The 23,765-nt window shown below is 47.3% G+C and overlaps 1 protein-coding gene across 1 annotated transcript; it reads right to left on the bottom strand.

The window, feature by feature from the left end:
* Positions 1 to 305: 305 nt before the first annotated feature.
* Positions 306 to 23,765, bottom strand: LOC149867604 (uncharacterized). Its single transcript, XM_090041729.1, has 3 exons — positions 23,571 to 23,765; positions 22,508 to 22,644; positions 306 to 1,239 (listed from the first exon to the last, which is right to left on the bottom strand). Exons 1-3 carry the CDS (start codon positions 23,763 to 23,765, stop codon positions 546 to 548), a joined length of 1,026 nt encoding a protein of 341 aa, XP_089897855.1. The 3' UTR covers positions 306 to 545.

Below are 23,765 nucleotides of genomic sequence, written 5' to 3'. Positions count from 1 at the left end.
GAAGTTGCTTCTTAAAAACCTAACAGGTAGGCCTCAAGTGTACTCTAAAGAATGGAAATGAGCTGGGAAGATGATTGACTTGGTTCCAAGCAATCCTTTTTACATGTAGTTTTTTTCTTTCATCTAAAAATATTAGAATACAGTTATCCAAGTAGTGACAATGATACACTATCCAGAAATAAGATCTATAGGAATACTTCTAGAATAAGAAGAATTTTTTTTCCATGTTTTTTAAACGTTAGGGACAGTGATTCATGTTAGTTCGTTCAGTACCGTAAACTACTGCAGATTCAGATCTGTTTAAACTACCTTATTTGGAAGTTCTCTGACTTGAATTTTATAGATCTTTCCCACCCATATTCTGACTGTAACTTTTTCAAGGACCACTGTGATTTAGAAAAAGAAATTGCAGTTCTTTCCTCAGAACTGTACTGATAATTTCAAGTATTCGGAAAGCATGCATATAGAAGGTCACAGGATTTTATAGTGTCTTAACAGTTTGACAGGATTCTTTGTGTGAATCTGATATCTTTTATTAGACCAACTTAGACATCGGGGCATTTGGTGCATTCGATGAGAGACATTACGTTTCTGGAGGTGCACCTGGAAGATCCATGAATGCCGATGGCTCTGGCTCTGGTGTGGGGTGTAGTAATTGTGGGGGTGGTGGAGATGTGTTGGCAAGTTTTGCATTTCATGTCATGGCACGATCTGGATCCATTTGGTGTGTTCTGGGCTTGAGGAAGTTTGCTTCTGGTGATGAGGTTAGTGAGGTTCAGTGCTTGTTTGAAGGCTAGGATGGATGGCTCTGGGAAGATCTTTTTAAGAGTAGGGTCTCTTTCTAGTATGGGTTGCAATTGTTTGACAATTTTCCATACAGGTTCGAGGGAGGGGCGATATGTCATAAACAGCTGTGTGCAATTTGTGGGAGGGTTTCTTCTGTACTGCAGCAGTTCTTCACGTGGTATCCAGGTGGCTCTTTCAAATGTGCGATCTATCTCTCTGGAGGAGTGTCCTTGTTGGGTGAAAGCCTTTTTAAGATTGGTGAGGTGGCAGTCCCGTGTGTTCTCTTCAGTGCAAATTTGGTGGTGTCTGAGGGCTTGGCTGTATATCACAGCTTTTTTGGTGTGTTTGGGGTGATTGCTGGTTCTGTGCAGATATGTATGTTGGTCTGTGGGTTTCTTGTATAACGTCTGTATTTTATCATTCTGGATACTACTACACACAACTCCAAATATGCTTCACAGCTATGCAGAAGAACTTAGCCAAACTCATGGAGACACAATATTTAGAAGATTGAGAATAACATGACTAATTTTTGGATCAAGGAGAGGAGTCTTAAGGAGCCAAAAACTCTAATAAGATTGTCTCCTTCTTATCATAGGACAGAAAAAATGTTTTTCTCTAATTTCTTAAGGCCTTGGAGTCTCTCTGGGAAACCAGAAACACTTTGAATCTGGGTGCAGTTTTACTTGAAAGATAGGCTAGATCCTGGTACTTTCTTAAGAAAACTGGAAATATCAAAAGAACTAAAAGCTGTTCTGATGCAAGATTTTGGAAAAGTCTGTGTTGGCCTAACTGGTCTTGTTGCAGTCAATGGGAGCAAAGTTAGGCATGATGGAGCCATTATGTGGTTAAAAAACATCAGATTTTTGGAGGACTTGGTCAGGGAAAACACACCTTCTGGTAAAGAAAAGTGGGCTGCTTGTTATAAAATCACCTTTGGTTTGCACATATATTTGTATTTGGATGCCAACTGAGGACTTGACTAGGGATGTCATACGAATTCCTTGCATATAACTAAGCTTTTCAGGAACTATTATTCAACTTTTTGAGGACCAAAAATTTAATATTCAGGTTTTGCAGAAATAAACTAAAGTAGAAGGATTGGACCGCCTAGTCAATGTATTCTCACAGATGAAGTTTGAGATGTCTAGCACTCTAAATAATCATGTACTAGTAAGTTTGTATTCATTTATACCAGCAGAAATTTATTCTGGTAGAAAAATAGACCAAGAGCCAAACTGTACATACAGACAGTCCTCTAGCCTTATGGCTGGAGAGCTTCACAAGCTCTTCAGCCAGGGGGCACCAGAGAGCTATGCCCTGGGCCCCACCCCACCCCACCCTTGCCCTGCCCATTACCTGACAGCCTGGCTTCTCCCCTGCCTGGGAGGGCAGCAGGCTGAAAAGCAGCAGCTGCCACAGACTGCTGGGAAAAGTTCCTCCTGGGAGAATGCCTCCCCCACCCCATCCTGTCAATCATCTGCTTGGTGGTAGCAGTGACATTGTCCCATGGTGGGACCTCTCCCAGTTCTCCCTCACAAAAGAGCAGCCTTGCTCCTTGCACTCTTCTTGACTGACCTGCAGGAGTGTAGGGCACGGGGGAGCACTCAGTCACCATGGCAAGGCTTTGGGAGCCTTGAAGAAGGCACAGCAACCTGCCTCACTCCACACTGCTCTGGGTCAACTGGCCAGCATGGATGGCAAAGGGAAACCAGGGGAGCTGGGAGCCAGGTGGGGGAAAGCCTCTGAAAGCCCAGCTCCTAAGTGCTCTGGCTTCCATGTGCCCCCCTTTGCCACTCAGCTGAGCATCACAGGGGTGATTTAGAAGTCAGCAACCATCTGTGGGACTCAGGGAAAGTCTCCCACCGTCTTCCCCTTACAAGGGAGTCAACAGAAAGGAACCCTGGCTTACTGGCCCAGCTGAGTGGCATGGTGGCTATTCAAAAGCCAGCAGCCAGGCTCTGGAACCGTCTCCCACCCAACTCCTGCCAGCTCCCTATTGCCCCCCCCAGTGCCCAGCTGAGTCCTGCTCAGCTCTGAGCTCCACTCCCAGCACCATCCTGCTGCCCAACTGGGTAGTGGGGGCAAAGGGAAGCCAGTGGGAGTCAGCAAAGTCCTGTGTCTCTCTTTCTGAAACTGGGGAGTGTCCAGTTTGGGAAAGAGGCAGGTGGCTGCTGTTCCCCTAATCTGGTCTATGAGAGCAGGGAGCAGCTCCCCCTCTCCCGCTAACACACACCTCAAGACCAGAGTGACCTTGGTATTGAGGCACCCATCCCCAGGTCCCATTTCTGCTCTACAAGACAAATTAATCCAGGGAAACGTGTACAGACATTCAGTACCAGGAGGACTCTTTGACGAGTGATTTAACCCTGGTTGTTCATAGGTTATTTTTCTTCTGGAGTGGCCATTTGTGGCCCTAGAGAAAAAGTCTGAACATCTGTACACTTTCAGTTCCTACTGGGAGAGCAGTGATTCTCCTGGTAGAAATGGAACCTCTGTATCTAGCCTAAGATAACTGGACTGAAGGTCTTTAGCTTTTTATTTTTACTTCGGAGATGTGAGGAAATTTTTCATATAGCAAGAGCCCTTCACACATTCCTCTCAAATATCAAGATCAGACCACAGTTAGAGACAGATGAGCCACCAGGGAGGATCACTGACAGCATCCTTTATGCCACTGTTTACATTTTAATGTTCCTGTTCCTAGGAGGCAACCGTCCTGACTCGGGCATCTAGGTGGCACACTTTGCCCCAAAATCAAGATTCTTGCCACTAGCAGTTACAGACTGTGTAAACTGGCTGAGAAAAACCTGGCTGAGGGGTGTGTGGATGGGTGGGTCAATAACTTTTCAAAATCTTTAATTTTGAAAAATGTAATTTATTAGGAATAATACTCCAAGGTAGGGCTGTACAACTTCTGAGTTGCCATGGGCAACATGCCATACTCTGTACCCCTTTCCCTCTGCTGTAGTTCCCTCACTGCACTGTACCCTGCCTGCAGAGTTCCCAGTAGGGCTGTGTGAAATGGGTATGTTTCATTTTGGTTTTGTATTTGGCTATTTTGGAGGACAGTGATTTGTTCTGGTGTTTCGAATCACTGTTCCATTTCAATTTGGCCGAATCTGTTTCAGAGTTTCAACACTGTTTCAGTGATTCGGTCACTAAAATGTCCATAACTTTGTCATTTTGTGCCTGATTTGACTGGGATGGTAGCCCCTTCAGAGGGCATGAAGCCTGCCAAATTTCAAGGAGATAGGTGCAGGGGTTTCTGTGAAACTGCACCTCAAACTGTTCAAAGCAAAACTTGTATCACTTGCCGGCAGTAGCAGCATGCTGTCATCCCACATGCAGATCTTGGGGCTTGCGCCTCCTGGGAGGGCTGTGGGACTGTGCCAGACTCCATCCTGAGGGCATGGGCCCCCAGATCTGTGGGCTCCCAGGATGACAGTAGGCTCCTGCTCCCAGCTGGGACAGGTACTTGACACAGCCTGCACCAAGCACTGGAAAGATTGGTGTTGCTGCTGGCCCCAGCCAGCAGCAGCGTGCTGTCATCCTGCACGCAGATTTGGGGGCCCGCACCCCTCCCCCAGAGGGCTGTGAGGCTGTGCCAGACTCTTCCCAGTGGTCATGCAGGATAACAGCAAGCTGCCACTGCCAGCTGGGGCCAGCACTGGGTTGTTTCTGGCACTCGGCACAGGCTGTGCCAAGCAGACTTGGGTGCTGGCCCCAGCTGGCACTGACAGCATAGTGTCATCCCGCACTCAGATCTGGGGGCCCATGACCCCTGGGAGGGCTATGATGCTGTGCCAAACTCCTCCCTGGGGGCGCAGGGCCCCAGATCTGCCTGCTGGATGACAGCAGGCTGCCGTCCCTCCCCCAGAGCACTGGGATTGGAAGGGACCTCAGGGACAGCTGGCAGAGACAGGCCAGCTACAGATGTCAGTATCAGAACAGTCCTTCCCCTGCCTTTTCTGAGTTTCTGTGTCCCCACAAACCCACCTCTGAAACATCCAAAATGTTTTAGATTTCATAGACATTAGGACTGGAAGGGACCTCGGGAGATCATCAAGTCCAGCCCCCTGCCCAAAGGGCAGGAAGTCAGCTGGGGTCATAGGATCCCAGCAAGATAAGCATCCAATTTACTCTAGATGGTTTCATTTAATTTCAGAGCCTTCTGGTTCATTTTGGATTTGATGTTTCAGGCACCAAAACAGTCTGAAACACCTCTGAAATGAAACGGCTGCTGACATTTTGCACAGCCCTAGTTCCCTCCAGATTCCCAGCCATGATTCCCTCACAGCCTGGAGGGACACTGAGAGCTGCCCTGTTCCTGCTAGATGTAGGAGGAGGGATGGTGAGCTTAGAGACTGATAGCAGCAGCAGGAAAGCAATGAGAGGAGCAGTGCACAGACTTAGGATTTCAAGGGCCTCAGGTTAACCCCTCAGGAGCTGGATGCAGCCTGTGGGCTGCCAGTTGGACAACCCTGCTCCACAGTATAAGGCAGGAGGATAATTTTCTTATCTCAGAAGAAACCAGTTTTATCCAGTCATGACTGTAGGTCAGCTCATTTGAATGACAAGTGGAAAAAAAACTAACTGCAAAATAACCTGTAAGAGAATGGTCTGTCTCTTTAAGACTCAGGGGGCCTGGGGCCTACCACTCATCTTTGATAATCAGGCACAGCTGGGAAAGGTTTAGGTCTTCACTATAGAAGCCTGAGAGCATTCAGCTGGGCAAGTTTCAGGAGTGAAGTTAGTGTCTGTGGTCTTGGAGCAGAGAAGGATGCAGAGTAGATGCAGCCTCTGGCTCCCTGCAGCTTGTACTGGGTCAGTGGAATGGCTTCTATATTGTGTTACTCGGTGAGCTTTGATTTGATTCCAGTGAGGCCCCAGGAATTAAATTTAGATCAAAACCTGTGCAAGTTTTTAGGCAGGAAATTTAGAAAAACCAATGGGCTAGTTTGAGAAACTTGTCTGCAGCCTTTGCAATTTTATTAAATCAATCTTAACTATAAAATCATTTCAAAATGTGATCTTTTATAAAAGTGGTTTTACTCTGTAATTGTCATCAAGAAACTTTGTGTTGATTAATTCTGTATTAAATCTGTTCAATTTGCAAATAAGTCTTTTCTAAGGCCACTGCCGGACATGCAGGTAAAGGCATGATGGTTAGTGCGCTACACAACTCAAGGCAGCAGGTGGGCAAATTCACAGGCCAATCACCGTGCTGGCTGCCACTTTCAAAGGCTTATTGTGGTGGGAGCCCTCATACCTCTGGCCAAGAGGCCTCAAGAGTCCTGCCCCTTGCCATTGATTGATGGAGAAGGGCAGGGCCACAAGAAAGACAACCCTCTCTGCCAATCAGCGGTGGAGGGATAAGGGGATGGCTGCCATTTTGGCCGCTGGGACTGAGTGGTGCCAGGCTCCGGCTGACAGGTGGAGCTTCCCCAGCTCCCAGACAGCACACAGTGCGCTGCTGATCCATGCTGCACCCACGCCATGTGGCAGCTGCTGCACGGGTGCCAGGTGGGAGATGGGCAATTCCCAATGCCCCACACTGCACAGGGGGGCTCTGCCACGAGCCCTCAAAGGCCCCAATCACCATTGCCAGAGTCGGTGAGTACAGGGTTGTTTTTTTTAAGTGAAGACAACACATAGAAAAAGACAGAGTTATCGTGGTGGGTGACTCCCTCCTTAGGGGGAGTAAGGGGTGATCTATCACCCTGGCCCCCTAGCCCATGAGGTCTACTGCCTGTCTGGAGTCTTGTGTCCAGGATGTGACAGAGAGGATCCCCAAACTCATCCAGCCCTCTGACCACCATCCCATGCTACTCATCCATGTGGGCACCAATGATACAGCGTGGCGCACTCCAGTCCAGATCATGTGTGACTACAGAGTGCGGGGAGCTGAGCTCAAGGGTCTGAGGGCACAGATAGTTATTTTCTTCAGTCCTCCCAGTCAGAGGACATTGGCTCCGGAGGGACAGGTGCACTGGCAAGGTGAATAGAAGAATCCAGTGACGGTGCCATCGTGAGGGGTTTGGCTTCCTTGACTACAGTTTGCACTTCAGAGAGAGTGGACTCTTGGGAAGGGATGGCCTCCACGTGACCTGGAAAGGGAAGAACAGCTGATCTTCTTGACAGGGCTTTAAACTAAGACTGCTGGAGGAAGGGGGGGGGGGGTCTATTAACAGTTCTAGCCCAGGTCATGTCAGCCACATTACCAATAACTTGGGCAGCCCAAGGGAACCCTCTCTGGCAACAGCCCAAGGAAAAGGTGCCACTTCACCCCTCAGGGAAGCATTGGGCTTCTCATGGCAGACTTAACTGCCAGTACACAAACTCCAGGAGCTTGGGAAGTAAGTATGAGCAACTGGCCCTTCTATATGAAAATGACTATGACCTGGGAGGGGTAATGGAGACCTGGTGGGACTCCACTTGGTTGGTGGCTTTAGAGGGTTACACTGTGTATAGGAGAGACCATGTGGGGAAGAGGGGTAGGGATGTTTCTTTCTATGTCAAAGATCAGCTCACCTCCCTGCAGATTGAGTTTTCTAACCAGGAAAGACGTCTTGAGACCCTCTGGGTCAAAATATGAGTTGAAATATGGGGAGGGTGACATACGTGTAGGACTGTACTATAGACCTCCACACCAAGAGGAAGAACTAGATTGGGAATTCAATAGGGAACTGGTCAAAGCCACGTGTTCCCAGTGCATGATCATCATGGGGGACTTGTCACTTTCCTGACATCTCTTGGGATGAGCAGATGGCCAAATCTGACAGGTCACATTGCTTTCTCACTTGCATTGGTGACCTCTACCTAACGCAGGAGGTATATGGACCAACTAAGGGAGAGACATTTCTTGATCTGGTCCTGGCCAAAGGGGAGGACCTGGTAAGCAACAGAGGGGAAGCTTGGTAACAGCGACCATGACTTGGTCACCTTCTTAGTTTGGCAAAGAGCTGGCAAACCCCTCAGTAAAACAGAAGAACTTAACTTTGGGAAGGCTGATTTTTACAAACTGAGAGATTTGGTCAGTCAGGCAATTAGAGCCCATACCCACCAGAAAAGGGAGTACATGAGAAATGGTCATCTCTTAAAAACATAATCCTAAAAGCACAGGGGAAAGCTATATCATCTCACAAGAAATGCAGTCAATGGGCAAGGAAGCCCCCTTGGCTGAACAAGGAATTGTTGGACCTCATTAAACTCAAAAGAGAAGCCTACACCATCTGGAAAGCAGCAAGCATCACCAAAGAGGATTACTCAGCACTCACCTGCACCTGTAGAGAGTGGTCAAAAAAAGACAAAGCACAAACCAAACTCAGGCTAGCTACAGGAATCAAGGACAACAAAAACTCCTTCAGATACGTAGGAAGTTGAAAAAAGAACAAAGATAACATTGGGCCCCTGCGAGACCCGACAGGGCAACTGGCATCCGATGCCCAAGAAAAGGCCAATCTCCTAAAGGGAGGAGGGATGACCCGGGGAATTATAGACCAATCAGTCTGACGTCCATCCCAGGAAAAATCCTTGATAAAATTGTCAAGGGATCCATCAACACCTGACTAACCGATGGCAAGCATCTGAAGACCAGCCAACATGGCTTTGTGACTGGCAGGTCTTGCCTGATCAACCTCATCTCTTTCTATGGCCAGGTAACATGTGCCCTGGACAAGGGAGATGACATGGATGTCATTTTTCTGGATTTCTAGAAAGACCTTGACGTATTTCCCCATAACGTCCTCATACTGGGGAACCATGCCTTGATCATCATACAGTCTGATGGCCAGGCAACTGGCTACAGGGTCAGACCCAAAGAGTAGAATCATAGAATTAATGAGTGGGAAGGGACCTAGACAGATCATCGAGTCTGACCCCCTGCCAAGGGCAGGAAGGAGCACTGGGGGCAGGAGGGGTCATAAGACCCCAACCAGGTGCCTATCCAGTCTCCTCTTGAAGATTTCAAGGGAGGGTGAGAGCACCACCTCTCTGAGAAGCCTATTCCAGGGTCTGGCCACCCTTACAGTGAAGTAGTTCTTCCTAATATCTAACCTAAACCTATCCTCCCTCAGCTTGTGGCCATTGTTCCTGGTGACTCCAAGGGGGGCCCTGGTGAACAGACTTTCCCCGAGTCCCTGCTGCTGGCTCCTGATAAGGTTGTAGGCAGCCACAAGATCCCCCCTCAGTCTCCTCTTGCGGAGACTGAAGAGATTCAGGTCCCTCAGCCTCTTCTCATAGGGCTGGCCACGGAGGCCCCCAACCATACGAGTGGCCTCCTCTGGACCCTCTCCAGGTTCTCCACGTCCCTCTTGAAGTGCGGTGCCTGGAACTGGACACAGTACTCCAGCTGCGGCCTGACCAGCGCCACATAGAGGGGAAGCAAGACCTCTCTGGACCTGTTAGTGACATCCCTGTTGATGCAAGATAGGGTGCGGTTGGCTCTGCCTATTGCTTCATCACACTGGGGACTCATATTCGTCCTGGAGTCAATCATGACTCCAAGATCCCTCTCTGCCTCTGTGCTGCCGAGAGGGTCAGCCCCTAACCTATAACCATAATGCTGGTTTCCTCTCCCCAGGTGCAGCACCCTGCACTTGTCCTTGTTGAGCCACATCCTGTTCAGATCTGCCCACTTCTCTAACCTATCCAGGTCTACCTGGATGCGGTCCCTGCCTGCCGGTGGATTCACTTTACCCCACAGTTTGGTGTCATCAGCGAACTTGAACAGGGTGCTCTCCACACCCTTGTCCAGGTCACTAATTAATATGTTGAACAGCACCAGCCCAAGGACTGAGCCCTGGGGGACTCCGCTGCTCACAGCCTCCCAGGTCGACATCGATCCGTCCACCACCACCACCCTCTGGGTGCGCCCCTGGAGCCAGTTTGCCACCCATGTGACTGTGCATTCGTCAATGCCGCAGTCCCTCAGCTTGCCCACCACAATTGGGTGGGACACTGTGTTGAAGGCCTTCTGGAAGTCCAAGATGATGACATCGACTTCCTCCTTCACATCTAAGCTCTTTGTTAGCTGGTCATAGAAAGAGACCAGGTTAGTCAGGCAGAATCAGCCTGGCAAGAACCCATGCTGGTTACCCCCCAACATCACTTCCCCTGCAGGCTCTCACAAATGTGGCCCTTGATAATTTTTTCAAAGACCTTCCCCAGGATAGAAGTGAGGCTGACTGGCCTGTAGTTGCCAGGCTCTTCCTTCCTCCCCTTCTTGAAAATAGGGACCACATTGGCGCTTTTCCAGTCCTCAGGGACTTGGCCCGAGCACCAGGAGTCCTTCGAACAGCTGTGCCAATGGCACCGCAATGACACCAGCCAATTCCCTCAGCACACACAGATGAAGGTCATCCGGGCCCGCCGACTCATTGATTCTATGATTTACTATTCAGACAAACTCCAAAAGGTGTTAAACTATTTGCCACTCAAGTTTAATCCTTCAAACCATTTTCCAAAAGAAGAAAACACAGGCTGGAATAGTCAGTATTTCATGAAAGCTACTGTTCTAGTTGATAGTTTGTAATGAATAAACAAATAACAGCATATTCGATATAACGTGGGTCAGGCTGAATGGATGGGTTAGGGAGAATTAGAGATGAATCCTGGCCATTTAGGAACCAACACGAGTTTTCAGGTTTCAGTAAGGCTAGGATTTCACCAGAGTCTAAATCTAAGGTGATTAGAAGAGTGCTTATGTTGGGGATGTTGGTCCAGTTTGTATGCTATATACAATTATTTGTATTTGGTACATACATCCAAAGCTGTGGATAGAATAATTTTAAAAACATTAAATATATATGTATATGAAATTATAATATACTGTTATGAAAATATGGAAGCAACACAAGTAAATATTGAAGATTTCAGGAACAACTTACAGCTCATTAACTTACAGAAACGATTGTACTGATAGGGTACATGAATAACAAAAAAGCAACAAGTTGGTGTTAGTTGGTGGTTATCTGATACTCAAGTTATAAGGATGTTTCTTCTAGTAATAGTTAGAAATCACAACCACCCCAATGACCAAGCTCATCCCAATAACCAAACAGTGAGAGTCTTCTGTTAAGCTGAAAAAGCAAATTGTCTGCAAGTTAGGCAGGTGTAATATTAGTACCTAAGTGGGATTTCCAAACATCTAATCCCACAAAGAAAAATTTGTATAAAATAGGCACCACTTCTAATTGCTAAAAGTTCTGTAGAAATTGATGTTTCTTCATGAGTTATGTTTAGTAGTTTCTGAATTGGTATCTCTGCTGTTCTGATGTTGCTGGGCAACTTTCTGAGTTTTAATATGTTAGCCTCCATATGGGGAAAACTAGGACTTAATATGAGTCTCTGTTAGAGTCTTGATGCTAATACTTCCATGCTGCCTTCTCTGAATGGAAATAAAACATCTGAAATGTTGTCCCTTCTTTCTGGAAGGTAGCAAGAATTTAGCTTTAATCAAATAAAGTTATCAACTGTATACTATGAGGAATGGCTATGGTTGGTGCCCTCCAAACATCTTAAGAAAAATGATAGTTTGAATTTGGTTTGCTCAATTTGTATCCAAATCATTTTGAAACAGTTTGCCAGCACTCTGTCTTTTGGTTGTGATGTATGTGGATTCAGCCCAGGCAAAACTGAGAACTCATTTATTATATTGTTTTTATTTCATATATAATATTTGCACCCAAACAGTTAAATTTAAGAAAAGCCAGTTTCAATTTATGGCAAAGTCTGGGAGCACTGAAGGGAGAACCAATCCAAAAGAGCTCAGATAATTTCCCATCCCTCGTATAAATATCTAGATCAGGAGCAGGCAATTATTTCAGGCGGAGGGCCACTTCGAAGTTTTGGTAAGCCATCGAAGACTGTATGGGTAGCCCCTCCCCTTGACTGATGCCCTGCCCCCTGATCACCAACTTGGGAGCGGAAGTCCCACCCCCTAACCCCTGACCTTTGCCACCAGAAGTCCCTCTCCTTGTTCCCCTTGAAATTACTCCTTTCAGCAAGGGGTTTTGTCATTTCTGAACCAGAAAAATACCAAATAATATAAAAAATCAAACTTACTACAAAATTAATTAATTTCATTTCAAAAAATATTTCTGTCCTAATTGACATGTGGCTGTGTAGTGTACACAGTGGTGATTGTATATAATAGCTTAAAATGAAGTCTTACTCTTGTATAGTGTGGGAGGGGTGTGGGTGGGAGGGTGGATATGGGGGTGTGTGATTTGTGGGGGGGTGGATAGGTGTGGGCTGTGGGTGGATTTGGGTGTTGTGTGGACCTGGGAGTGTGTAGGGGTGGGTGGCTGGGGAGGGTTGTGGAGTGTGGAGAAGGAGGGTTTGCCCACAGCCTGCCCTGCCCCGCCACCCGTGGCAGATAGAGCCCCCACCAGCACTCCCTCAAACCCAGCCTCTGTGCTCCTGTTGCTCCTGGCCCAGGGGCACTGGCACAGGCCCCTTGCTGCTGCTTGCTGCCACTTGCCACCCCATCTGCCAGTGCTGCCCTTCTTCATCCCAGCTGGTCCTGTGTTCCTGGTGCTTCAGCTAGGAACCACGTGGTGGCAGAGTGACCGGCGGGTGTGGGAGGGAGTGGGGAAATGGCTGCAGTGAGCAGGGGGAAGGGGCAATGAGTGGGGGTGGGTGGGAGTGCGGGGCCCACGCTGGTGCACCAGGGCCAGCACCAGCACAGCCCAGAGCAGGGCAGCAGGAGTGTGGGGTGGAGGCTGCCAGGGGCTCTATGGACCCAGGCTGCATCCCTCCTCTCCCTGTTAGAGCAGCGCAGCCTGGTTCCATAGAGCCCCAGGCAGCCTGGCCCCATGTGCCTGCCACCCCACTCTGGGCCCTGCCGGTGCTGGTCCTGGGTCACCAGCACAGGCACCATGTCCCTGCCTGGCTGTTGCTGTGCCCCAGGTGCTGCTTACTGCCCCTTTCCCCATCTGCCACAGCGATTTCTCCATTCCCACCCACCAGTACCACGTGGTTTTTAGCTGCAATGCCAGGACTGCAGGAGTGGGTTCGGCCAATCCTGAGGACTCCCCTGCCTCCCTCCCCCACTCCTCATCTGGATTTTCCTTGATGCGGGGAAGCAGGAACAGCCCCAGGCCAGAAGCCCCTGTTGGCAGAGACTTCCAGCTGGGGCTTGGAGGGGAAAACTGGAAACGGGGCAGAGCCAGACCAAACTTGCTTCTCCAGCTGCTTCATCCTGCTGGATGCTCCCCTGGGTGCTACTGCCCTGCTTCCTGTTATCTTTGACAGGCAGCCAGGGGCAGATAAATATTCATTTTCTAAAGTATTTAGAGGCACCCCAGGCCAAAGAATGGCCTGGCAGGCTGGATGCAGTCCACGAGTCATATTTTGCCTACCCTTGATTTATACAGTACTCTTTACCATGTGTGCTTCAAGGATGGAGATTTGAGAGGAATAATTACACATTGTTGGTAAATAAATAGTATTGTCACATTCCTTCCCAGTAGAGAATATTTTTAATTAAGTAAATTCAAATTGGTTAGCGAGTCTGCATAAGAAAGGCATTATCAAGCTTCCCCTCCCAAAACAGAACTTTTCTGCATTGTTCAATATGTCTCATAGAAAGCAGTCCCAGAAGACAAGAAAGTTCACTGCAACAAGTCACCTGTCTACATATGCTGTTTTCTCCGAGATGAAGGATTCAGTCATAGATTTCATAGACATCAGGGCTGGAAGGGACCTCAGAAGATCAAGTCCAGCTCCCCGCCCGAAGGGCAGGAAGTCAGCTGGCATCATAGGATTTCAGCAAGATAAGCATCCAATTTTCTCTTGAAGATGTTCAATGTCGGTGCTTAAACCACCTTCGATGGCAGGCTGTTCCAGACCTTGGGGGCTCAGACAGTAAAGACATTCTTCCTTATGTCCAGCCTGAAACGGTCTTCTAGTAGTTTATGACTGTTTGACCTTGTCATCCCTTGGGGCGCTCTGGTGAACAAACATTCCCCCAGATACTGGTGGTCACCCCTGATAAACTTATAGGTGGCCATCAGATCACCCCTGAGCCTGAGCTTTTCCAAGCTAAAGAGCCCCATGACTCTCAGCCTGTCGTCGTAAGGTCTGTTTTCCTAACATCTGATCATGCGCATGGCTCCTCTCTGGACTCTCTCAAGCTTCTCCACATCCTTTTTGAATCATGGGGTCCAAAACTGGACGCATTACTCCGGCTGCAGCCTCACCAAGGCCAAGTACAAGGGGAGAATGACGTCCCGGGATTTGCTTGAGACGCATCTATGCATGCAAGCCAGCATTTTGGTCACTTTACTAGCCACAGCATCGCATTGCAGGCTCATGTTCATCTTTTGGTCAATGATGAACCCCAAGTCTCTTTCTTCTGTAGTGCTAGCCAGTGTAGCACTGCCAAGCCTACATGGATGCTGCAGGTTTTTCCTCCCAAGGTGGAGAACTTTGCATTTTTCAGTGTTAAACACCATCAGGTTCGCGTCTGCTCATTTGCTGAGCCTGTCCAGGTCAGCCTGGATTGCCTTCCTGTCTTCTGGTATAGATGCTTTGCCCCAAAGTTTGGTGTCATCGGCGAACTTGGCCAGTCTGCTTCTGACTCCAATGTCCACATCATTAATGAAGATGTTGAACAATATGTGTCCAAGGACAGAGCCTTAAGGGACCCCACTGGTCACAGGACACCATGACAATTAACTTCTATCAGTTACCACTCTCTGGGTCTGACCACGGAGCCAATTTCCCAGCCAGTGGATTTTAGTGGACCCAAGGCCACAATTGGCCAGTTTGGCCAAGAGGTGATCATGGGATACCAAATCAAAGGCTTTTTTGAAGTCAAGATATATGACATCAGTCTCTTCGTTGTCCCGTTGGTAGGTCACCTGGTCGTAAAAGGAAATGAGATTGGTCAAGCAAGACCTACCCGCAACAAGCCCATGCTGGCTATCCCTCAGGCTGTTGGTGTCAGCCAGTCCATTAAGGATGGTTTCTTTAATAAACTTTTCTAAGATCTTCAACAGGATAGAGGTCAGGCTGATGGGCCTATAGTTTGTCAGATCCACTTTCCTCCCTTTCTTGAAGATTGGCACCACATTGGGCTCCTTCCAGTCTTTGGGCACTACACCAGAGTGCCAGGAGTTTTCAAAGATCCATGCCAGAGCCTGAGCTATGATGCTCGCCAGCTCCTTGAGTACCCTGGGGTGCAAATTGACAGGGCCAGCTGACTTGAAGGTATCCAGCCTCTCAAAGTGTTCCTTTATGAGGTCAACATTGATGGAGGACACCCAGACCTCCATTGATCTCCCTCACCCAGACCTCCCTGTCCCATAGTGGGCATGGGCATCCTATGGGGCTGATGAAAGACCGACCCAAAGTACCCATTTCATAGGTTGGCTTTTTCCTGGGTGTCAGTTGCCCCATTTGGTTCAGCAGGGGTCCAGTGTTGTCCTTGCTTTTCCTGCAGCTCCCCACATATCTGAAAAAGGACTTTTTATTGTCCTTGTTGCTCAAAGCTAGTTGGAGTTCAGTTGCAGCCCTTGGCTTTCCTGGTTTGCTCCCTGCAGGACCGGACCAGTGCAAAATATTCCTCCTTGGAAGTGAATCCCATCCTCCATCCTCTGTTGGCCTTTCTTTTTAGCCTCAGGAGGTCTGCTAGATCCCTGGAGAGCCAGGGGGGCTGCTGTGTCCCCTTGCTGCCTTTCCTCCAAGATGGAATAGAATTAGCTTGTGCATTGAGGATCACTCCCTTGAGGAGCAACCACTCTTCTTGAACTGCCCTCCCCCTGGGGTCATGGTCCCTTAGGGCCTCACTGACAAGCCTCCTGAGCTTTAAGTCATGATAAGCTAAACATTGGCCATTTCTATTTGCCTAACAGGAAGTTATCACCTTGTTGAACAGGTGCCATAGGCACCTGCAAAGACATAAATGCTTCAAGTTCATGCAGTAGCCTTAATCAATGGATCTCTTCATAAAATGGAGTGCCTACTGCCTAGGTGTTTGTAGGATCAGCACACAAGTGCTTATTTAGTCTTTTCAGTGCTGATTTCACACTGAGTATGCCATATAAAAAGAAAGCAGAAAAAATTAGCATCAAAGCACTTCTAAATGTCTTTAAAACAATCTCTTGTCATGAGCCCTGAGTTGGGCAGAATCATCTGAAACCTGAAGGACATGAATCTTTCACATCAAAGAATTAATTCTCAAGTGAAGATTCTGCCATTGCCAGTGATCTGGGCAATAATATTGTGGTCAACCTGACTTCAGTAATCCACAAAATAATGGAACAGACAGCAAATGGAAATAATTGGTGCAGGGGCTGGCAACGTTTCCCAGCAGCAGGTGAAATGACCAAGCTTGAGTTAAAGGAAAGCTATGCTAGGATCCAGCCACCATTTCTCTGCCTCTCACCACCACTGCCACTTCTCTTTACCTCCTAGCTCTGGTGCGTCATGGCCAAATCCCACTCCACAGACTGAAGGATCCAATAGCTCCTAGGGCTGTAGGTTGCTGACCCCTACCCTAGAGGATAATTGCACCATGAACAAAACCATCAGATTTTTTTTTTTTTTTTTAAAGTAAAGAACGAGAAACTTTAATAGGGTTTTACTGATTGCTGATGTGGTGTAAATTAACATGATCAATGTTCTTATATACTCTAATGGTTTGAATAGGAAGATTACTTCATTGCCTGCAAACTGCGGTGGGGAGTAGAGTGGGGGGGGAGTGCACTGGTGTGGTTGCACCTGCTCTTGATTCTTGGTCCACCCAAAGTTTAAAATCAGCTGCATAGCAGTGGCAGCAGCATTTGTATTCAGGCAGCAGTGAGGGAACCAACTGACTTCATGACTTTTTAAAATGTACCCAATTCTTTCTAAACTCTTCATTTCACAAGTGTTAATGACCTTCTCTTCTTTATAATGTTCTTAATGTTCCACTAATCAAGCCAACTTTTCTTCTGCAATTCTGCTGCCTGTTAGATGCTCCTGGTAATGTAGGTCTATTTCAGAGCCTTACAGAATGTTTTTAACTGATTCTAATAGTTATATGTCTTTTTGCTTCAACCTTAGCATATTCGAAAAGGTTCTAGTTTCTTTTTACCTGGAGAAATATGTTTTGTTTTATATGGGATGATATGCTACAACATTTGCACGCGCACCCCTCCACCCCCCTCTTTTCAAAATCCTAGGTCTGCCCATGAATCCTAACTACAGTTTTACACAAGCTGACCATAACATTTGGGCGAAGGAACATTGTTTCACATACTGGTTAGATAACTGAACTAATAGCCAGAGAGCTGGATCTTGAATCTCTCTGGCTCCAGAGAAAGTGTTCCTGATACAGTGTGGAGATGCAGGGCTTTTTGAACTGCCTTCTTTTTTCTAGAATACCTGAGCAAGATAGGACTGGATTTTGTCCATGGTATATAATTAGAAGTTATAGCAAAATTCACTGCGATTCTCTTTAAGCTCTCTGAATGAGGAGTGCTCTGTCATTAAACAGCATTGATTTCAAAGTGGCCATTAACTGTTTTTAAGGGTCCATTGGTGTTGAGAACTCAGACTTCTACAGAGCTCGGACTGTTCCTTATCAGATCTGCATAAATTTTGCCGAGACTGTTTTAATGAACTGAATATAATTTACATGAGAAAGTAGGGGAGTTGGAAACCTTGTAAATCAAAGAGCTTTATGTCAATGTCAGGTTGTAACAGCACAAATATTTCCAGCAAACTCCTGTTGCTTAGAAGGTAACTTACCAAATCCAAAGAAAGAGTGTAAAATTTCAAGTTTTGAGCATTCATGAAGGGTGAATTAGGAAATTATGTTTCTATTAGAATCTCTGATTTGACTAAAAAGTTCCAGAACAACCTGATCCCAAGAGAACGAAAGTGTATAGCAACAAGGACTATAAGATTTTACTACTCATCATCTATAAAAAGAGCTGCTTTCTAGCTATAGCAGCCTCTCCCATTTTAATTTGAAATCTGAAATGTTTAATTTCCCAATGACTTAAAAATTCCCTTATAAATTTGATGCTTATTTTTCTTCCACAGCTTACCTAATTAAAAACCAAATCAAAAGCACAATACAACTTCAGTGGAATTGAGCTGAATTCACTCCTCTGAGTGCCAGCACAAAGTTTCTAAAACACTTAACTTTGAAGACTTAAGTAATACTTATCTGGCTGCAACTCCAAAATAGTGCTATTGTATTTATTCAATTCTAAGACGAGGTGCTCCCTGCATTTGACACGGGGGATGGGGAGGGGAAGCTCCTCATCTATAGAACTGAGTATGAACATAGGGGGAGGAGGCAAGCAACTGCAGTGGCTTGGGCTCCGGCCCCTACCTGGAGTAGGGGCTGTAGCCATAGCTGTTGCCTGTCATCATCCCGCTCCCCAACCACCATCACCTGTGCACCCCCATCATTTTCCCACCTGCAGCTGCTTCTCCCCAGCTCCTCCCCCATACAGCCTCTGTTCCCAAGTCTGCCCCTCTCCTTTCCTCCTTACCCTTGCAGGGGTGCCACTGCAGCTGGGAGCCCCATCAGCTGAGTGAGCTCCCAGCTGAAGGAACTTGCTTCTTGACAGTGCAGGGGAAGCTCAGGATCAGGCTCCTCCTGTACCAGCAATAAGCTGTGATGGGATCTGATTCACAATCGCACAGTCACACCTCCTGCCATGCACATGTGGCCTGGTAGGAGGTGCAATTTTGTGGATCATATGTTAGAACCCATCATGTCTTTACCTGCATGTGTAGAAGCACCCTCAGACTTACTGTACTGTTGGAGCCAGGACTTCCACATTTCTGGAAGTACAGCCATGTTGCTCCATAAAAGAAAGTAGCAAACTTCATAATAAGATACGTCTTGTAGTCCTTTCTGTCTGTCTAAATGTTGTCCTCTAGACCATAGTGCTAAGAGGATTGTCTGAATTACTTCTCTAATTTCCAGAGGTTTCATACTAGCCTGGTAATGTGCTAATGCATTTTAGCACATCCCAGGAGAACTAGAATCCTGTTTAAAATGCTATTTTGTAATAGAATTTGATGTAGTAGTAACACCCAATAACTGACTGAGTTATGTTTTCTTTCACCGTTACACTTTTAGCGTCTTTCCAAAAATTAAATAGGCATGAATTATGATTCCCCAAAGTAGCCCAAGTAGCACTAATTTGGATATTTTAACACATTATATTCCTGGTATTTTATAGTTTCATAGTTCATAGGGTCAGAAGGGACCTGAGCAGATCATCTAGTCCGACCCCCTGCCATGGCAGGAAAGAATACTGGGGTCCAACGACCCCAGCAAGGTGTTCATCTAACCTCCTCTTAAACACCCCCAGGGTAGGAGCCTGCACCACTTCTCTTGGAAGCTGGTTCCAGACCCTAGCCGCCCTGACTGTGAAATAGCGCCTCCTGATATCTAGCCTAAATCTACCCTCTGCCAGCTTGTGACCATTATTCCTGGTCACTCCTGGCAGTGCTCAGGGAAACAGTGACTTCCCTAATGCCTGCTGATCCCCCCTGACTAGTTTATAACAGGCCACAAGATCCCCCCTCAGCCTTCTCTTTTGGAGGCTGAACAGGTTCAGGTCCCGTAGCCTGTCCTCGTAGGGCCTGCCCTGCTGCCCCCTGACCATGCGAGTGGCCCTCCTCTGGACCCTCTCCATGCTGTCGACATCCCTCTCCATGCTGTCGACATCGATCATCAAGTCCGACCCCCAGCCATGGCAGGAAAAAGTACTGGGGTCAAATGACCCCAGCAAGGTGTACATCTAGCCACCTCTTAAAGACTCCTGGGGTAGGAGCCAGCACCATTTCACTTGGAAGTTGGTTCCAGATCCTAGCCGCCCTGACAGTGAAGTAGCACCTCCTGATGTCTAATCCACCCTCTGTCAGCTTGTGACCGTTATTTCTAGTCAGTCCTGGTAGTATCCAGGGGAACAGGGACTCTCCCAATGCCTGCTGGTCCCCTTTGACTAGTTTGTAGATGGCCAACAGATCCCCCCTCAGCCTTCTCTTGTGGAGGCTGAACAGGTTCAGGTCCCATAGCATCTCCTCGTAGGGCCTGCCCCCTGACCACGCAAGTGGGTCTCCTCTGGACCCTCTCCATGTTTTCCACATCCCTCTTGAAGTGCAACACCCAAAACTGGATGCAGTACTCTAGCTGCAGCCTGACCAGTGCCGCATAGAGGGGGAGGATCACCTCCTTGGACCTGCTTGAGATGCATCTGTGGATGCATGACAAGGTATGGTTGGCCTTCCCGACTACTTCCCCACACTGTCAGCCCATGTTCATCTTGGCATCAATGATGACTCCAAGATCCTTTTCTGCCTCTGCACTGATGAGAAGGGAGTTCCCCAGCCTGTAGGTATGCTGCTGGTTCTTCTTCCCCAGGTGCATCACCTTGCACTTGTCAGTGTTGAATCCCATCCTGTTCTCATCTGTCCACCCCTGTAACCTGTCTAGGTCTGATTGTAGCCTATTCCTCCCGTCTAGCGTGCCCACTTCCCCCCACATCTTAGTGCATTAGCAAATTTGAACAGGGTGCTTTTTACCATCCAAGTCGCTGATGAAAATGTTGAACAGTGCGGGCCCAAGGACTGAGCCCTGCAGAACCCCACTGCCCACATCCCACCAGGTCGAAAATTTGCCATCCATCACCACTCTCAGGGTGTGGCCCTCCAACCAGTTAGCGACCCATTTGACTTTGTAGGTGTTGACACCACAGTCAGTCCCCTAGTTTTTTAATGAGAATGGGGTAAGAGACAGTGTCAAAGGCCTTCTGAAAGTCCAGAAAGACTACATCTACTGCTACCCCTGCATCTAAGAATATTGTGACCTGGTCATAGAAGGCCACCAGGTTGGTCTGACAGGACCTGCCTCTAATGAACCCACATTAGTTGCCCCTAAGCATAATCTCCCCTGCTGGCCCCTCGTGGACATGTGCTAGAATAATTCTCTCAAAAAGCTTACCCAGGATTGAGGTAAGACTAACTGGCCTATAGTTCCCCGGGTCCTCCTTCCTCCCCTTTTTGGCCTTCTTCCAGTCCTCTGGCACCACACCAGAGCACCACGAGTGCTCGTAAAGCTGTGCCAGGGGTCCTGCAATGACCTCAGCTAATTCCCTCAGCGCTCTGGAGTGGAGATTGTCCAGACCAGCTAATTTTAAATACATCTAGTCCCTCCAGAAGTTCCCTGACTAGATCCTCACTGACCCTTGGCCTGGGTGTGCCTCCCCTGGGACCTGAGGGGATCTCAATACGGGGGCTGATCCTGTCCCTGCTCAGGAAAATGGAGGTAAAGAAGTTGTTAAATAGGGTATGTTTGTCATCTGGTGTGATGACCAGATTTCCTAGCGTGTTTTGCAGGGGCCCCATGTTACCCGGTACCTTCTTTTTGCCCCCTATGTATTTAAAAAAGGACTTCTTGTTGTCCTTGATCCGCATGGCTAGTCCCAGTTCCATCTCCACCTTTGCCTTCCTGACCACTCCCCTGCAGCCCCGAACAACTGCAGTATAGTCCTCCCTGGTGATGGCCCCTCCCTGCCATTCTACTATATTTTAGTAGAACACCATGACAGGGCCAAAAGTGCAGTGGAACACAGGATGATACCCCGTTGGTGAGCTGTGGTCCCAAGAGACTCCAAGGATTTTTTTGAGACAGTGAAGGTGGAACCTGTTCAATCTCCCCTCCTGCTTGGCATATGTGACCCAGCTTTCACAGCCCTAAATAAGGGTACTAAGGACACAAGCCTGATAGATGAACACCTTTGTGCTCAGGGTTAGCTTGCTGTTCCAGACACATGAGGTAAGTTTGCCAAAAGTAACAGAAGCTTTGTAGATTCCTGAGTCAAGTCTATCAAGGCTATGTGAGCTGGTAAGACTTGAGCCGAGATGACAGAAGTAATTTACACTGTCCAGAGTATCATTATGAATATAGATTTTGAGTGGGATGTTGGTGCCCTGTGATATGGCAACTGTTTTCTTGATATTGATTGCCATGCCAAACTTGATGCATGCATCAGATAACTTGTTCATCATGATTTGTAATTCATCAGGTTAGACAAATCATTAGCAATAAATGCAACATCATCTGAGAAGACCAGATCCTGAGCGGTGAGCTGGGTGGCATGTCTTTTGCTCTGAAATTGTCTGATGTTGAACAAGCTGGCATCCACCCTCGATTCAATAAGTATGCCAGATTGATCATTTCCAAAAGCATACCTAAGAAGGATAGAGAAAAAGATGCCAAGCACTAGGCACTAAAACAGAGCCTTGCTTCATGCCAGTATCGATATTAAATTCAGATGAAGTTTCATTTTCATACTGGATGGTTGCCTTCATTCCCCCAAGGACCTCCTTAAATAGAGAGTGCACCTTTTGTGGACAGCCAGTTTTCAACAGGATCTTGTAGATGTCATTCCTGCTAAGTATATTAAAGCCATTTTGTAAGTTGATGAATGCAACAAATGCAGTGTGAAGGACATGTCAGTTGTGGAGCATCCAGCTCTGAACCCACACTGGCTCTCAGGCTCAGCAAAGACTTGGAGTCTTTTCAGCACCACCTTGCAAACACCTTGCTGACCACACTCAGAAGAGATATCCCTCAATAGTTGTTGCAGTCTGCTCTGTCCCCTTTATTTTTGTATAGAGTCATTATCTTTGCATCTTTCAGATCCTAGGGTATATGTCTTTCTTCCCAGCAGGTGCAGAGAAGTGCATGGCTGTTGCTTGCAAGCTTTCTCCCTCTGCCTGTAGGAGCTCCAGAGATATCTGATCAATGCCTGCTGCTTTTGCAGGTGCAGTCTCTTTCATAGCTTTCTCTACATCTTCCAGAGTTGGTGTTTGGTCCAGGTCTTGCATCACTGGAAGCTGAGGAATAGTAGTTAAGGCATATAACAAAAATAATAGCATCCTTTGAGTAGAGTTCTTTGCACTGCTCAATCCATCAGTCAAGTTGTTCTTGTCTGTCAGTCAGGATGGTACCATCTTTTGCTTTCAGGTTTGCAGTCTTTTAACAAGTCAGACCAAGTGCCTCTAGTTCCATCACAGGTACTTCTTTCAAAGAACATCTGACTTTTGTGCAAGGATCTTGCCAATACTTCTGGGCACATTCTCTGGTGGATTTCTGGACTGCAGCCTTAGCCTCTTTGAACTTAAGGTTTCTGGACGTCATTGGTTGTTGAAGTAGAGTTAGGCGAGGTTCCTTTTTCTTTTCTGAGTGGGAGAAGCAGATGTTCAGATGCTGCAAACCAGTCAGGTTGTTTTTTCATTGCTGTTCCACAGACATCCTTGGCAGTAGCCAGTGTCTGGTTCTTGAAATTTTCCCACAAGGTGTCAGAATCAGGGGAATCAAGTTGAACATTTTCAGAAGCATGCTCAAGCGCAGATTGAAACTTTACTCATGTCAGAGTTCTTCATGTTACTGATGTTGAGGGGAGGTTTACCTTTTGGTTTCACATGACGGATCTTGTTACGTAACTGGAGCTCGGTCCTGACAAAGACATATAATCAGTGTCACTATAGTGCTATGCACTGATTGAGCATACAGTATATTGTGACTGTTTCTGCAATGCACCAGGATGAGGTCAAGCTTGATACCAGTGTCCTGAGTGGGGATGCTTCCACGTGACCTTGCTGCAGCTGCTGCCAGCAAAATAGGTGTTTGAAACTATTAGCTAACAAGAGGCACACAGCTCAAGGACATGTTGGCCATTTTCATTGAAGCCACCTGTGCCATATTGGCCAGTGATATGTTGTTCCCAGTGCACCCAGTCCTTACCCACATGGGCACTGACATCACCAAGAACAGCACGTTTGTTCCTTGCAGGGATATTCTGGACAGTTTGTTCCAGTTGAGGATAGAACATATCTTTTTGCTGTTTGGAGTAGTTAAGTGTTGGTCCAGAGATGAACGGAAGTGTCAGGTTCCCGAGTTCACGTTCACATCCAGCCGCATGATCTTCTCGTTGATAGATATCAGATGGTAACAT

This window comes from Crocodylus siamensis, chromosome 4 (genome assembly GCF_052110815.1).
Source record: "Crocodylus siamensis isolate JL-2025a chromosome 4, ASM5211081v1, whole genome shotgun sequence".
NCBI lineage: Eukaryota > Metazoa > Chordata > Crocodylia > Crocodylidae > Crocodylus > Crocodylus siamensis.
Note: the sequence above shows the minus strand (reverse complement) of the source record. Positions and strands in the feature narration are given on the sequence as shown.